This window comes from Stenella coeruleoalba, assembly GCF_951394435.1.
Source record: "Stenella coeruleoalba genome assembly, chromosome: 19".
In the NCBI taxonomy this organism is placed as follows: domain Eukaryota; kingdom Metazoa; phylum Chordata; class Mammalia; order Artiodactyla; family Delphinidae; genus Stenella; species Stenella coeruleoalba.
This window is the reverse complement of record NC_137165.1, coordinates 45,990,551-46,008,015: the sequence shown is the minus strand read 5'-3', so window position 1 is coordinate 46,008,015 and position 17,465 is coordinate 45,990,551. Positions and strand designations below refer to the sequence as shown.

General features: G+C 36.0%; 1 protein-coding gene across 11 annotated transcripts in view; it reads right to left on the bottom strand.

The window, feature by feature from the left end:
* TANC2 (tetratricopeptide repeat, ankyrin repeat and coiled-coil containing 2) overlaps positions 1-17,465 on the bottom strand; it is a 357,151-nt gene that overhangs the window by 263,198 nt on the left and 76,488 nt on the right. For all 11 annotated transcript variants that reach the window (XM_079905965.1, XM_079905957.1, XM_079905960.1 and 8 more), the window contains exon 3: positions 5,964-6,035. In XM_079905965.1, the coding sequence (XP_079762091.1) occupies positions 5,964-6,035 (72 nt within the window). The remainder of the gene's footprint in view (positions 1-5,963; positions 6,036-17,465) is intronic.

Genomic DNA, 17,465 nt, shown 5'->3' with positions numbered 1-17,465 from the left:
CTCAGAATATGTGTTCTTTGGCCACAGCAAAATTAAACTAGAAATTAATATGAGGAGGTATCTGGAAAATTCTCAAATGTTTGAAAGCTACATCAACACACTTCTAAATAACACATGGGTTAAAGAAGAAACCGAAAGGGGAATTAGGCAGTATTTTGAAATAAATGAAAAGCATTATTCATCAAAGTCTGTGAAATGCAGCTAAGTCAGTACATAGAGGGAAATTTATAGCACTAAAATTCCTGTATTAGAAAAGAAAGTTCCAATCAGTGATCTTAGCTTCTACCTTAAGAAGCTAGAAATAGAAGAGAAAATTCAACCCAAAGCAGGCAGAAGTAAGGAAATAATAAAGACCAAAGAAGAAACTGATAAAATAGAAAACAGGAAAGCAATACAGAAAATGAATGAAAACTGAAACTGATTCTTTAAGATCAATAAAATTGATATATCTCTATCCAGAATGATCAAGACAAGGAGAAGGAATACTCAAATTAACCATATTAGGAATGAGGAGAGGTGACACCATTACAGATTCTATAGATTTAAAAAGGTTACTCGGGCTTCCCTGGTGGCGCAGTGGTTTGGAGTCCGCCTGCCGATGCAGGGGACATGGGTTCGTGCCCCGGTCCGGGAAGATCCCATATGCCGCGGAGCGGGTAGGCCCGTGAGCCACGGCCTCTGAGCCTGTGCGTCCGGAGCCTGTGCTCCTCAACGGGAGAGGCCACAACAGTGAGAGGCTCACGTACCGCAAAAAAACAAAAACAAAAACAAAAAAAAAAGGTTTTTCTTGAGGAGTTAATTTGAATAGTCCAAGAAGGAGGAGTTAATTTGAATAGTCCTATATTTACTAAAGAAATTTAATTTATATTTTAAAACTTTCCCACAATGAAAATTCCAGGCCCAGATGCCTCCCTGGGAAATTCTATCAAACATATATGAATGAAATAATACCAATTCTATAAAGAATACTCCAGGAAATTGAAGAGGGAGAAATATCTCTCAACTTTCAACTGATTCTATGAGACCAGGAGTACCTTGATACAAAAATCAGACAAAGACATCCTAAGACAGGAAAATTAAAGGCCAATATCCCACATGAACACAGATACAAAAATAATTAAAACTGTCTTAGCAAATCAAATCTATCAACTGTACAAAAGCAGGCCACACGGGCCAGATTTGCTCACCCTGCTTTAGAGCACTACTGCTCAACCATAATGGTCCAAATCAAATAATAAAAATATTTGTACCACACTGGAAAAAACAGATATGGTTTACCACTGGAGGTGACTGACATGAACTTCAGCTACTCCAGACACTACCCCAAGGACTGAGAACTTATTCTAACATCTCCTTTCACACATTACTTGCTTTTATTTGAGTTTAGATCTTTTTTCACTTACTACTTTATGTATTTATCACCAATTCAACCCTAAGGCTTTCATCAATTACTTAAAACTTTTCTAAAGATAATTAAATGCATCAGATTTCTACCAATTTCATTTTCCTGAGAATGGCTCTTCTGGAAGCTTCTAAGCTACTCCAATCTGGTCTGTTTACCCTCCAACCCTGTCTTTTCATTGTATGCTGAAGATTTCTTTACGCTTCTCTTTTGTTAAATTTCCTATTTCTTGTAACCTTTCCCTTTATTATTTGGCTGACTTTCTCATTTTGATGGATCACATCCTGCAACAGATTTCTAAGAAAGGGTACAAGGTAGGCAAACAAATAAACAAAACAAAAAAACAAACAAAAAACCTTACATGTCTTAAAACATCTTAATTTAACTCTTACATCTGATTAATAGTTTCAATGCATATGAAATACAAAGGGGTTGAAATTATTTTCCCTCAGAATTTTGAAGGTGATGCTCCATTTCTCATTTAGTATCTAATGCTACCATTAAGAAGTCCAAAGCCAACTGATTCCTGTTACTTTGACACATTTTTTTCCCTCTCTGAAAGCATGAAAAGACCTTCTGTTTCACCCAGTGATTTGAAATTTCACCATGATGTGTCTTAGTTTGTGTTTATATTCATCCATTGTAATGAGTACTCAGTAAGCCTTTTGAACCAGAAACTCATGTTCTTTAGTCCAAGAAAGTTTTCTTGAATCATTTTGTTGATGATTTCTTCCCCATTTTCTCTGTTTCTTCTGGGAGCTACTGGTGTTGTTTTTCTTTTTTTAATTAATTAATTTATTTATTTTTGGCTGCATTGGGTCTTTGTTGCTGCACGCGGGCTTTCTCTAGTTGTGGTGAGCGGGGACTACTCTTCGTTGCAGAGTGTGGGCTTCTCGTTGTGTGGTTTCTCTTGTTGCGGAGCACGGGATCTAGGCACGCAGGCTTCAGTAGCTGTGGCACACAGGCTCTAGAGTGCAGGCTTAGTAGCTGTGGTGCACGGGCTCAGCTGCTCCACAGCATGTGGGATCCTCCCAGACCAGGGCTTGAACCCGTGTCCCCTGCACTGGCAGGCAGATTCTTAACCACTGTGCCACCAGGGAAGTCCCAACTACTATTATTTGAATACTGAAATTCCTGGACTGCCCCTGTAAGTTTCTTAATACTCCTCACTTCTCTTCTGTAACATTTGTTCTTTTGCTCGACTTTTTCACAGATTTCTTCAACATTAATTTTCTAAGTACTTCTACAAAGCTTTTTTGATCTCTATCAGAATTTTAATGTCTAAGAGCCTCTTTTAAAAATCAGAATTATAACTCTTTTACAGTAACTCCTTCTTATTTCATGGCTGTATTATTTTCTCTTATTTCCCTGAAGTTGTTTATAATGGTTGTTATTTTCCTCTGCAAAAGATCTGTTCTCAGTTGCTCTATCCTGTTTATTTTAATCTCTACCTTTCATACTTTACAGGGTTTCCTCAAATATCTAGTAATCCTTGGTCAGCTGCTCACAGTTAGGAGAAAAGACTAAAAGGTTGATTATTTTCAGTATGGGACTCCTGCCCTCCACTATGCCTGGTGTCTTCTGCTCTAGAGAGAGTCTCTACTTTTGCTCTCTCCAAAGAATAAATTTCTGGCCTTTGCCAAAGTTAGGGGTGAAGAGCTGGGCACTTGTCAAGCTAACTGGTTAGCTAATTTTGAGAAGGAGGTCCCAGGAACCAAGGGCTTCTTTGACTGACTTTCAACCAATCCTCCTTTCACTTCCACTTCCACATGCTGCCATTCTTGAGTTTTTTTAGTCTTTTGGAGGGTAAATCAGATTATTTTCTTGATTTTCTCTGCTACTGAGTTTAGCATCCAGTCTACAATTATTCATATACTCCCTAGTTTCTAAAATTGTGTTGATTTTGTCTCCTCTCTAATTCCCCTTTGCTGATCTTTTAGCAGGTTTCTGAAAGGAGAAAAAGTAGAAGTATGTGTTCATCCTATCTCTTCATTCCTGATAATGTGGATTCTCATTCATTCCAACTCATTATAGATGGCTTTGTATTTTTATTTCTGTCTTTTGAATAAAAAGATACAGTAAGTCCCCTACATACGAACGAGTTCTGTTACAAGAGTGCGTTCGGAAGTCCAATTTGTTCGAAAGTCCAACACAACTAACACAGTTGGCTATACACTGCTGCTTTTATGCTTGCTTCCAGACATCCTGGGCTTGAAATAAAGAAATAAAGATACTGTACAACTGTACTCTATACAGTAAAGTACACAAAAGCACAACCACTTGTAGAGGATGCACGTACGTGACAATATACGTCAGACGTGAACTAACTTACGTGAGTGGACATGCGAACACATGTTCGCATCTTTGAAAGTTTGCAACTTGAAGTTATTCGTATGTAGGGGACTTACTGTATTACAAATAAACTCTCTAAGAAGGTGAGAAACATGCTTTTATATCAGTTAACTCTCATAATGATACAGTTCCTGATGACTTCTAATTGAGATCAGTCCTGATGAGTTCTGAGATCAGGCACCTGTGCTCAGATCATGAAAATCACTGATTTTGTTGTTAAGTTCAGCTTTCGTTACTAAAATTCAATTACACTCATTGATTTGAAAAATATTTCAACTGACATAATTCAGAGGGCACAAGGTAAATTAATAATCTCCCACATCTATATCTGTGACATTAAATAAAATTAAACTTTAATAAAAATTAGTATAATTATTTTTCTATTAATTTGTACTAATTTTGTTTTTAGGGTTATATGATGAGGGCACCCAAGGTGGCTGTTCTCTTGCTCTCTCTACATGCCCTGTTCACCAGTCCCTGCTTCACCTACACCCTACTCACATGACTGACCTTCCCTCTTAATCATAGAGCCTAATCAGTAAATGCCTGGTCTAATCTTCAGATCAGAACATCTCCACCACGATAAGTATCAAAGGGGCAGTGAGGGGTGTGCTCCTCTGCTGGTTTCCCTGGTAACCGATGAGCCAACCTGACATCAATTCCCCCTATAACTGGTAAACACCTCCACCCATCCCCGCTCCCGGGAGTGAAGACTGCTGCCATATCCTGCCCACTGTCTGCTGCACACAGGACCTTGCTTCAGACATGTAAGATTCTCATATCCATTAAACCACCGATGTCTCTGTTGCTGACTCTGGGCTCTTTCTTCTGTCTTGAGGTTGGGCAAGTACAGGGCATGCAGGCTTGCGGGGTGTAGCCCAACAAGGATTTTAAACACATAAACTCATTTTCTTTCTTTCCTCGCCACCAAGGTTTACTGAGATATAACTGACATAAAACATTATATAAGTTTAAGGTGTACAATGTGTTGATTTGATATAGTTATATATTACAATTCAGTTTTTCTCTTAATTTCTTTTTTTATATCAAAATACATGTAACATGAAAAAGTAAAAACTTATACAAATTCCTGACATTTATAATACGTGCATATTATTTAAAAATGATTAAAAGTACTGGTGTAAATTTAAATTTCCAAATCAACCTGCATATATTATTCTACTTTTTATTCTGCGACAAACCACTGTATTAAAAATAGTACAACTCTGATACTTGGGAAGAGCAAAGTTGGAGAAAAAAGGGAACAGAATTACAGAATAAATGAACCAGGAGCTTTTACAGGATTAAAACATCACACATTTGTATATCTAAGGCTTTATTTTATTTGTAAATACTCTCAAAAAACTAAACTCAGTAATGACTGCTTGAAATTTTGCAGTATTTTAATCAGTCTGGGTTCCTAACTCTCATTCTCTTAGAGATGACTTCATTCATCCAACAGTATTTACTCAGTAACTATTATTGTATATACCAGGTACTTATTCTTGGCACTGGAAATACAGCAGTGAACAAAGAAAACCAAAAATCTCTGCAATCATGAAACATTCATTCTAGTTTTGGATAGAGAAAACAAATATAAAGGTGATAAGTACTATAAAGAAAAATGTGGAGGTGCTAGTCCTGCAAATTTAAATGTTCCTTAGGGAAGGCCTATCTGAAAACCCACTGGTAGAGAATACTTTAACCTAGTTTTGAAGTGGTCACTTCAAAAAAACCAGTCAAAAGCCTATGGTAATAAATTTTAAACAGAAAAGGAAAATAAGTAAGAAGATCTTAATTTTAGGTAATCATTATAAACAAAACCCATTTCTTCTGAGACAGCTAAGACAACAAATATTGCATTGATGAACTTTTAAAAGCCAGTGTGATGATACTTGCAACAAACGTTACTGCTAAAAATTTACTTTTGGTTATATTCCAAAAGTGATATCCGGACATACACCACAATGCTCCAAAATTACTTAAAACCTTAATATCGTTAAAAAAGAGACCATTTCTCATTTTCTTTTATACTGAATAGATGACTATCATATGGAACTAATTAGACTGTAACATCTGAACTCCTAAATGAGAAATGAGAATATCTAAACTTGACCCAGTGAAAACCCCAGTCCTCAGATTAAGTACTGGAAAGGAATAGCTGGTATCTGTTCTTTTTAATTTAATAATAAATTTGAGGAAAATTTACCTTGCCCAGAGCGGCTTTGGCGAGAGTCTACACTTGACTGTCTTCGATCCGGTGCTTCCTCGTTCCCTCCATCTGCATAAAATTAGAGCGATCATAAGCGAATAGATAATGAAATTGATGTAATATCATCCCTGGCGACATCTATATCTTAACACTACTATATCTATCATTTGTTTTCATTTCTTATAAGCTCAATCATTAAAACATGTGAGGATTTTTCATACACAAAGCAAAGGTCCTTACCCTTACTTTTGTGGGGATGGTTTACACTCCTCTCTGGAAGTCTAAAGAAAGTGAAGGTGTTCTTTCCCTACCCCCATACATATACACCCTACTTTGCATATAATAAAGCAATGTTATCTACTCTGAAGTTCATTAACAGAATTTCAATTTAAAAGCCTTGATTTAAAGCAATGTCTAAATTAATTACAGCTGCTTATTTAATCTAAAGTATGTCAAATAATCCTTAGGGCTATATATTTTACTCTAATAAAATTTACATTTACATGTTTTATGAGAGATAATGGGAAAATTACATAATACATGAAAGAGCAATATAAATCAGAATCAGAAAAACTCAGAAATGAGGAGGCAGAAACCAAGAAATAATGAGAAATCAAACAAAAATCATTTCAGTAATGAAGACTATAAGAAATACAAGAGCAAACAAACACAAAAGGTTTTAAAAGAAATAGAAGGTAAGAAGAAAATCTTTAACAAATTTTTTAAAAAGAAGAAATAGATTAAAAAGGATCTGTAAGAAGGGGATAAATATTGGAGATAGGCAAAGAAGATCCAGCATAAGGATAAACATAGGAGTCCCTGAAGAAGAAAACCAAAGTGAGAGAATAGAACAAATACTGAAAGACAATAATTCAAGAAAGCTTTCCAGAGGAAAAAAAGTGGCTATGTATGTGTAATATATATAGTTATACGTGTGTATAAATACATTTATACATGCACACACACACACACACACACACACACACATATATATATATATATATATATATATATACACATCTATATTTGAAACTACATATTTCAAGAGCATCCTGTGTCCTACTTCATCAACTCAGATCAATGCACCAAGACAATTTCTACTAAAACTAATGGACTTTAAAGGGAAAAAGAATCCTTTGGGCATTTAGGCAAATACATCACAAGATTAATAAGGGAAAACAACAGAAGAAAACAAAATAATATATTTAAAACACACAAGGAAAAAAAATTGAACCAAAGGCTTTACAACCAGTAAAACTTACCTTTAAGTATAAAGAGTAAAGAAAAACTATTACTAACATGCAAGAACTCAAGGAATATTGCTCCCATGGGCCTCTTCCTAGCTCTACCAGAAAACTAACTTTAGGCAACCAAAGTGACTAGAGAGACATTAAATAAGGACTGGTGGTGAGCATACATATACAACTGACTGTAGAATTAAGACTAAATGAGATGTAGAGAACAAAAGTATGGACACCAAGGGGGGAAAGTGGGGGCAGGGGGGATGAATTGGGAGATTGGGATTGACATATATACACTAATATGTATAAAATAGATAACTAACAAGAATCTGCTGTGTAAAAAAAAAAAAGTTCAAAAAAAAAGACTAAATGAGAGTTTTAAATGGAGAGATTATAATATGTAATGGCTATAAGATCTGACAATGAAGATACAGTACAGCCAAAACAAACGAAGAAAGAATAAACAAAAAGTAACTGATTTCAGAAATCAAAATTGGTAATTGGAATGTTGTGAGACCACTGTACTTAAAAAGCAAATGAATAATTATAAAATTATTGATAAAGCAAATGAAAAATTATGGGATACTCTAATGGTATCATCTCCTTGAGAAACAGCATTCTCTGGGTGGAAGAAAGGAACTATAGATATAAGAATACAGAAGAAGTTAAGTAAAAACTCTTTAGTATTGAATTTATATTGGAAACATCAGTACAGTCTTACAAGTCACATGTATGTCCTAGCTCTGTCCACTTAAAACACCTAACACCTTGACTAATCAAGTAGTACTAACCACTCCTAGGGCCCAGACTGTTATCCTGAAATGCCATTCTCCATTAAAAGAAATCAGAAGTTCTTAAAGAACCAGCTGGTTTAGCAAAGGAAAAGTACTAGATGAACTTGGAACACCCTGACATATGCAACAGTAAAGAAGCTATTAAAGACAATGTAAAATTGAGGTCATGTCAAAAAAAAGCACAGTGAAGAAGCTCATCAACATTCAAGAACTCAGGGAATATTGTCCCATGGGCCTCTTCCTAGCTCTACCAGAGAACTAACTAACTAAGTGTACAATTGACTATAGATCGTAATGGTTTTTTTAAAAAAAAAAACAAACCAACCAACCACAGCACTACTACACTAACTGATCATCTTCTGAGGTTGAGAGGGGCCCAGTTCATTATCTTGAAAACTGTGGAAGAGAAAGAATCAGCAATTCATCCTACATTCCCTATATAAACTGTACTAGTAGCCAAAAAGTATATGAGAGCTCTCTCTATAAAATTATTCCAAATAAATGGGAAACAAAAGATAAAATATCACCATTTCACAAACTGCAAGTAATTAGTATCTCTGCAGCCATCGAGCATCAATGGCTAATAATTTCAAAAAAGAGAAAAAACTGGACATTATATGCCTCCTAATGATAGGAACACAACTACAGTTTTGCCAAAGCAATCAAACCTGAGTCTAGTCAAACCTCTGAAACTAGCTGTCAGTTTCCAGGAAAAACAAAGGACAGAAGAAAATGCTGAATTGTTCCTGAGTGTATAATCAACAAAATACTGATTGTGGGAAATTCTACAGGTCAAACAATCCAGGTCTCTCAACAGGTAAAGAAAAAAAATAAAGTATTATGAGGTCCTAAATTATTGTGAAACAAAAATTCATTTTATGAAAAGATAAAACTATACCAGAAATCTGTGGCATCTTATATCAGGGATCAGGATGTGTAAATACAGTCCTGGTCAATTTCCCTTCCTACTGATCATCTAATTTTTTAAGGCAAATTTCTTTCTTCTCTTTTACTTGGGAATAAATTACAATGAGCAACACTTGTATTCAGGCCTGTCTTAAATTTTCATTTTCCACATGGATAAAATTACATACATGCATCACATTCTCTGTTTTAACATCAAAACATGCCCTTGAAGTATGTGAGAGGTAATACGAATAAAATACAGACATTTCCCCTCACCAGGATGTCTTTCTAAATAATAAAAGGAGAAAAAGAAATAAAAAAACAAGGCTTCAAACAAATTAAATTTGCACGATCTGCAGTATGTCAGCGTATCAATAAAACAACCTACAGGAAAACTACAGACAAGAAATGGTTTAAGACAGTTTTGAGTCAGCCAGCCAATGGCAAGACAAAAAGTCACCAATTCTGATACCATCATAATCTAAAATGTTTTAATTGCCTGAATTAAAAAAATTAAATTAGAACTACATTGCAGTAAATTTGAGCAATTCACTCCTCTACAACTGAAATCTTAACCATGTCTTACTCTAGTGGAGGTTAGTCATAAGAGTTGAGATTAACTCTCAGGTAAAAGTAAACAGCTAAAGATTTTCTTTTAAATAATAAACTCACCATTGACCCAAGATGGTATAGAAAGGAAGTTCAAGCTCTTTAAAAGTGTCTTGTGGTATGCTATGCAATCAACGGCTCCATTAACCAAAACAGCAAGACTGCAATGATGTACAGTACTTTGCCTATTTTTGCTTTGCTTAAAACACAATTCCTTCAGTACAGATAAGACCTCCCACACATAATACATACATCTACATTTATGGACAAAACAGAAGACCTTCAGTCATCAAGCAAGTCAAGTTACTTGCATAAGACTCATTACCTCACCCTGAAGTGCAGACGGGGGAGAAAGGGGCTGTGTCTGTGAAGTTAGAATTTACTCATCAAGCTGAGTTAAAGACTTTCTTCAATGTAACGGGTACAAAATTTTAAAAGACCTGATGTCCAATTTAAGTGCTAGCTTTTAAAATTAGAGCTTAGGTTTCCTAGATTTGTTCTCATCAGAGAACATTTTTTTTTATCAGCATACTAAATTAAATCCAGCAAATAATATAAAACAACACACCTTTAATAGACTTCCTCATCCCATTATTTCAAAGGGAAAAATGTCATAGGAATATTTACTTCATAGTGTGAACAGCTTTCAACTCAGGTCATAAATGCACTAAAATAGTCTAAGTAAAAAAAATACCAACTACATAGCGATATTCCATATTTAGTGTTTTCCTATGAAGAAATTTAAGTTAGAGAAAGGCTTATAAGAAAGTGCCTAATTCCAAAACAAATGTTTTCTTTCCTGCAAGTAGAAGATACTTCAAATGATTATTCTTCTCAGTCCAGGATCAAAATATTACAGTTGAAAAATAAACAACTTAAGTGACCTTGAATTTGGTAGCCCCAGCCCATCTTTAGTATTCTCAGTTAAATAATGTGCCAGAATAAATATTAGATTTTATGAATTAAGATTTTGAAGTTGACTGTCTTCAATCCTCCTTTAGAAGTGTAAATATATGACCTTAATAGAAGGAGTGGGAAGTATTAAAACTATATACATATAATCTATTATACATATAGATTAAAGTTTTACTATTCAGATATGAACTCTGGTCTCTTTTACTATTCAGGTATGAATCTGTAAGAACTGTATACACTTAATGCCAACAAAGGGAGACATGAATTGGAGGACATATATGGAATGTAATGAAAATGCAAAAGTATGGACCAAGAACATAAGCTAGATTTGTTTATTAGCCAAGGTCCACTTATGAAGGGGTACATACAGAAGATGTTCCTTGGCTACGTATGCACGATGATAACCAGAAAAGATGAAAAGCAGCTCATCTGTTTGGTGTAGAAAAGAGAAAAGAACTACAATTTGTTCAGTATCTATTCTCTGCTGGCTATGGGGTCAGTAAGGTCTTTACAACATTATCTCATTTAATACTAATAATAATTCAATGAAACAAGTAGTATGCCCATTTTTAAAAATAAATTTATTTATTTTGTTTGTTTATTTTTGGCTGTGTTGGGTCTTCGTTGCTGCGTGCAGGCTTTCTCTAGTTGCGGCGAGCAGGGGCTACTCTTCGTTGCGGTGTGTGGGCTTCTCATTGCGGTGGCTTCTCTCGTTGCGGAGCACAGGCTCTAGGCATGCGGTCTTCAGTAGTTGCCGCAGGCGGACTCAGTAGTTGTCGCTCACAGGCTCCAGAGCACACGCTCAGTAGTTGTGGCACACGGGCTTAGTTGCTCCGCGGCATGTGGGATCTTCCCAGACCAGGGATTGAACCCGTGTCCCCTGCCTTGGCAGGCGGATTCTCAACCACTGCGCCACCAGGGAAGCCCTATGCCCATTTAAATGTAAGACACATTCAGAGAAGAAAAGTGACTTTCCCCAAATCACACTGCTAGTAAGTAGCAATCCTAAAATTTAAAGTGTCTGGTTTCAAAAATCTGTCTTCATTTCCAGACCCTCCACTGTCTTTTTACTATAACAAACAAATCATTAAGATGGTGGTGGTAGTGGTTTGGAACTGAAGTGAACAGAAGAGGACAGAAGTAGAGACCAATTAAGAGGCTGCTGAAAAAACCGGACAAGGATAAACACCTGGACTAAGTGAGTAGTAGAGGTGGTGAGGAGAGGTCAGATTCTGGATATATTCTGAAGGAACAGTGGAGAGAATCTGCTGTCAGAAGAGAAAGATACAGAAAGAAGTCAGGGGTAATTCTGCTATTTGGGGCCCAAACAATGGATCTGCAACTTACTGAGACAGGAAAGACTGAGAGAGAAGAGGTTTGGGGATGAGAAGAGTATATGGAGCTCAGTTTTGGACATACTAAGTCTGAGATGCCTAACAGACAAATAAGCAGAGATTGACATACATATGCCATCATTACATAAATCACATTTAAAGTGTATGACATTCCCACAAACTGGAGAGGGACAAAATGGTTCTAGTGACAAAATTATCTCCATCAGAGAGAAAAACTCCTCAGTGGGATTTTTTTACAGCCTGCCATTCACTGCTCTGAGGAGTTGCCTTGCAAATGTCCATTATTGCTCTGCTCAGTCACACCCTAGGACAGCTCCAGCCCTCATTACTCATTTGTAATAAAAATAATACCTTGCACTTAATGTGCTGCTTATCATATATATGATATGTCATAAAACATTTATGATATATTTATTTACATTTAATTATAATTTAATAATTTGATATATGTATTTTATAATGTACTGCTTTATCAGGTATGTATATATAGTACATTAAGTTCATGATAATTTGATACCTATCTGTGAAGTAAAGAATTAACCCAGCAGCCTTGAGTTACTCAAATCTTGTACATTCTCAGAAGGGCTTACTTGTATAACTAGCCTTTGGCTGGCTCCTAGGAACTGAGGTCTTAGAATGTTCCCTATGCTACTAACTGATTAGGGCACTGTGCATGCTTGAGGTCTTGAACCACATTATACCAGCTTGTGTGGACAGTGTGTGTAAAAAATGTGATTTATGATGAACACTTGCTTTCCTTCTGGGGGGTCTGAAGTTTCAGTAACTGCAATCAGCACTGAAGTTACCCCAATAAAAACCCTGGACTTTTAGGCTCAAGCAAACTTCCCTGGCAGAAAACATTTTGCATGTGTTTCTCCAGTTCATTGCTGGGGGATTTAGTATGTCCTGTGTGACTCCACTGGGAGAGGATTCTTGGAAGCTTATACCTGGTATCCTTCAGCTTCTGCCTGATGTACCTTTTTCCTTTACTGATCCTGCTTTTTATCCCTTTGCTGTAATAAACTATAGCCTATTAAATAAATAAATAAATAAAGTGTATGACATTCCCAAGGAAGGGAGTACAGATAGGAGAGAGACAGAGAGAGAGAAAAGAGGTCAGAGGTGTAAGCCTTGGGGCTGAATTCAACATGTCGAGGCTGCAGGTATGAGGAGAGACCAGCAGACAATAAGAAGTAGTGGCCAGAGAATAGGAACAAAACTAGAAGAGTAGAGAAGTCAACTAAAGAGTTTCATGGAAGGGAAAAGATCAGATGTTGACAGGTCAAGTAATATGAAGAGTGAGAATTGATCACTGAATTTGTCAATGTAGATGATTTAGTATGGTTCCTGTGGAGTGGTAGGGGTAAAACCTGATGGGATTAAGTTCAAGAGAGATTAGAAAGAGCTTCTGAAAAAGGTCTTGTCTCTCCCTAGACATGGAAGATTACACATGGAGACCCTGGATATTCTGACTGCCATCTTGTAAACACAAGGGGAATAAACTATGGGATAAAGCTAACACTATGAAAATTATGGCAGAGAGACAGAAGACACTAAGATCCTTGTTGACACTGAATTACTGACGAAAGCTACTCTATCTCTGGACTACAGTTATATAATCCAATAAATCCCCTTCATCATATAAACCAGAGGTCAGTAAACTAGTCCATAAGCCAAATCTACCCTGACGCCTTTTTTTGGACAGCCAGTGAGCTAAGAATGGTTTTTACATTTTTAAATAACTGAAAAACAGTTTAAAAAATAGTATTCTGTGACAAATAAAAACTGTATAAAATTGAAATTTTAGTGCCCATAAAGTTTTATTAGAACACAGTCATGATCACTCATCTACATACTTCTGTGAAATTGATACAGTAATACCCTATTGAGTTGTGGGGAGAAACAAATGTAGTAATATAAAACACAGCATGCCATCTGGCACTAAGTAAACACTTATTAAATGATAACTGTACTCTTTATCTATCATCATCATGATCAACAACATCCTTTCACCAAAAGATGGCTTAAATGTCATTTCCAATCTTCTCTATAAAGACTTTCTGGAGGCCTATCAGAAAGAATTAAATGTTCCCTCTTCTGTGCTTCCAAAGCACATTATACATATCTGTTTTATAGCGCTGCCACACTGTATAATAATTATTTATACGACTATCTCTGGACTGTAAAATGTTCTAAGTGTGCCTTTGAAAGCCTTTTTCATATTGGTATTTTCAGTGCCAACTTGGGAGTCAAAAGGTATTCCTTGAAAAGAAAAACAACAGTTGAATTAATTTTGTCAAGAGCCAGCTCTAAAATTAATGTATTCATCAAATTAAGTTCAAGGAAAAAACCAAAAAGTGGTATTGATATGGTTTGAGATACAGTTTTAGGAGTTCAGTGTTCCTCTTTTCTTATCCAAACTATTTCTATGAAAAGAAAAGATGAGCGGCATCATTCGAAAGCACTATGACCTTATCCACCACATCTATCTCCATGATCTTTATTTATCAATAAAAATTTTCATAGGGAATCCCAGACCCACCTAAAAGTTTATTTAGTTCTTAAGAAAACATATACAGAGTTTCTTTAAAGAGAAAAGGAAGCATTCTACACCAAATAAAATACACTGATTAACATGCCATCAGTACTACAGCTAACACTTTTCAAAAGTATACTATAAAATATTTTCAAAGTTTGCCAGAATATAAAACTGCCAAGTTCACAGGTTTTCATAGACCTAGCTTGTATACTCTAAATTAAAAAAATAATAACTTCTCTATGATAAGTTATTAATTTGTATTTGCCTAAGGCATCCAAAATGTCCTAGAAAGTCTGATCTGTAGCTCAAGAAAAGTTCTGCTAAACACAGAATGTTCTGATTCTCATGATGTAGCTAATGCATCAATGATGATGATGACTAATAACAGGGAAACAAAGCAGACTTGCTAATTGTAAATGGAGCAATCACCAGTAATAATGTCAGTAGTTTAAAAGTTGATTACTATGCTTTCAAGGTGCACAATGAATATACAAAATATCAAGCCTAACACTGAGTTAAATTAATAGAGTAACTCTGTTAAAAACAAAGGTGTCTACAATTATATATTTTTTGCTTTTTTTTAAAAGTAAACTTTTTATCTTAGAATAGTTTTAGATTTACAGAAAAGTTGCTAAGATAGTACAGGGAGATCTTATAAACCCTAAACCTGGCTTCCCATCTTAGATGAGTCTCGTCATTTGTCCAAACTAATCAAACAATATTGACATTATTATTTTAAAGTCCATACTTATTTAGATTTCCTCAGTTTTTATCTAATGTTTTTTCCATTCCATGATACCGTATTACATTTAGTCATCCTGTCTCCTAAGTCTCCTCAGACTATAACAGTTTATCAGACTTTCCTTGTTTTGGGTGACCTTGACAGTTTTGAGGAGTAATGGTCAGGAATTTTGTAGAATGTCCCTCAGCTGGGTTTGTTTAATGTTTTTCCCATGATTAGATTGGGATTAGACTGAGATTATAGGTTTCGGGGAGGAAGACACAGGCAAATTGCCATCCTCACCATATCATTTCAAGAATACATACTATTAATAGCATGAAACTAGTTAAATAAATATCCTACGTAACTGAAAAGGAAAAAGTGAAGCTCAAGCCTTCTTAGACTGTGACAACATTAATGAAAAAAGTCGTTACCTACTTGGTCTTTACTATGTCAGGCACTATGATAAATGTTTTACGAATTTATGTAGTTCAATTCTCAGTAAAATCTTATGAGATGGGACTTCCCTGGTGGCACAGTGGTTAAGAATCCGCCTGCCAATGCAGGGGACAGGGGTTCGATCCCTGGTCTGCGAAGATCCCACATGCCGTGGAGCAACTAAGCCCACGCGCTACAACTACTGAGCCTGCCCTCTAGAGCCTGCGAGCCACAACTACTGAAGCCCATGCACCTAGAGCCCGTGCTCCGCAACAAGAGAAGCCACCACAATGTGAAGCTCATGCACCGCAACGAAGAGGAGACCCTATTCGCCGCAATAGAGAAAGCCCGCATGTAGCAATGAAGACCCAATGCAGCCAAAAATTAAAAGAAAACAAAAAACAAAAAAAACCTTATGAGATAAATATTAGTTTTCTTTTTACTACATCGGGAAACAGGAGTCGAGACTTTAAGCAAAAATGGTCACAACTGTAGAGTTAGTAAGTGCAGGACGCAGGATCTGAAATGGCCTGATTCTAAGGCCTGTTTTCTTCTCAATTCTAGGTCACCTCCTTGCAAAAGGGAATACAGTTTATTCACATCTATATACAAACATACCATGACATGTTAAGGAGCTCTAACAATATGGTTGTAGGATATAAAAAAAAAGATGAAAAAATTCCAAGGTGAATTTGAAATAATCTCTGATTTCAAACTTCTTCCCCTCAAACTGGGTACTCAGTATAGCTCACTTAAATTCTTGAGCTTGAGCTAATAGTTTTCTCCACATGGAGTTTCCTAGTAAGACAGATATCTCTACACATAAGTAGTTCTTAGATTCATAGAATGACAGGGCCAGAAGGAATCTGGGGTTTCTTTGTTTTTGTCAATTTATTATTTTTTTTTTAACATTCTGTGAAGTTGAAGCTTTAAAAAAAAGTCCAGCACAGCAATTTATAATAGTTAAAAATATAACTGAATGTCAACAATAACTGTATATATACACACACACACTTTATTTATATTTAGTGTTCTTATCTGTTGAAACTGGATGCTGAAGAGCATACATATGGGTCTCAATCTTGGCTGCACATTTGAATGATCTAGGAATCCAGGGATTGTGAAAAATCCTCAGTGCTCAAGCTACTCCCCCAGATCAATTAATCAAGAATCACTGAGAGAGAGACCCAGGCATGAATATTTCTTTAGAGCTCCCTGGATGATTACAAATTGCAGCCGAAGTTGGGAAACGTTAGTAGAGATTAAGTGGTGCTGTGATACAGTGATGAACTGAATCCACCTGAAACTTTCCAGTGCTAACAGACAGATGCTGTAAGTCAAAGATACTAACTACAGAGAAGGATACGATCTCTCAATTGAGGACAAAGATTATATTCACAGGTTCACTCTCCGATCTCTTCTGTTTATTTTTTATTATAATTTACTTTGGTGACTTGCACAGAGGGTTGTAGATTAAACTGGGATAGTAAAGTGGAGAAGAGTTTAACCTACAGTTAACTAGTCTGAATGTACATCTCTGTACTGGGCTTGATAAGTTACATTACTGAGATGATTATTTCATCTAAATGTAAAGTTCCCTAAGATTCTAAAATCTAGAATAGCCTCTGCTTCTTCCTATTAACCTGAGTCTCAGGGAAGCCATAGCTTCTAAAGTATGAGAAGGGTTGTTCAGAAACAGTACCATATTTTATTTGCAAAGACAGGAGTAAAAGAACATAGTGCATTTAGGGAAATTCAAAGAGTCTGGTATGGCTAGAGAACAGAAAAGTATGGGGAAGAGGCAGAACATAAAAGTAGAAAAGTTGGCAGAGGCAAAATCATAAAAATCAAGAGGCAAAATCAAACGGCATAATTACGATGATCAATTTGACCTTTATCCTGTTAAGTGTGGGGAAGAAAATGAAGGGCGTTAACAGGGAAGGAGCATGATCTGACTAGTGTTCTGAGAACATAAACTTGG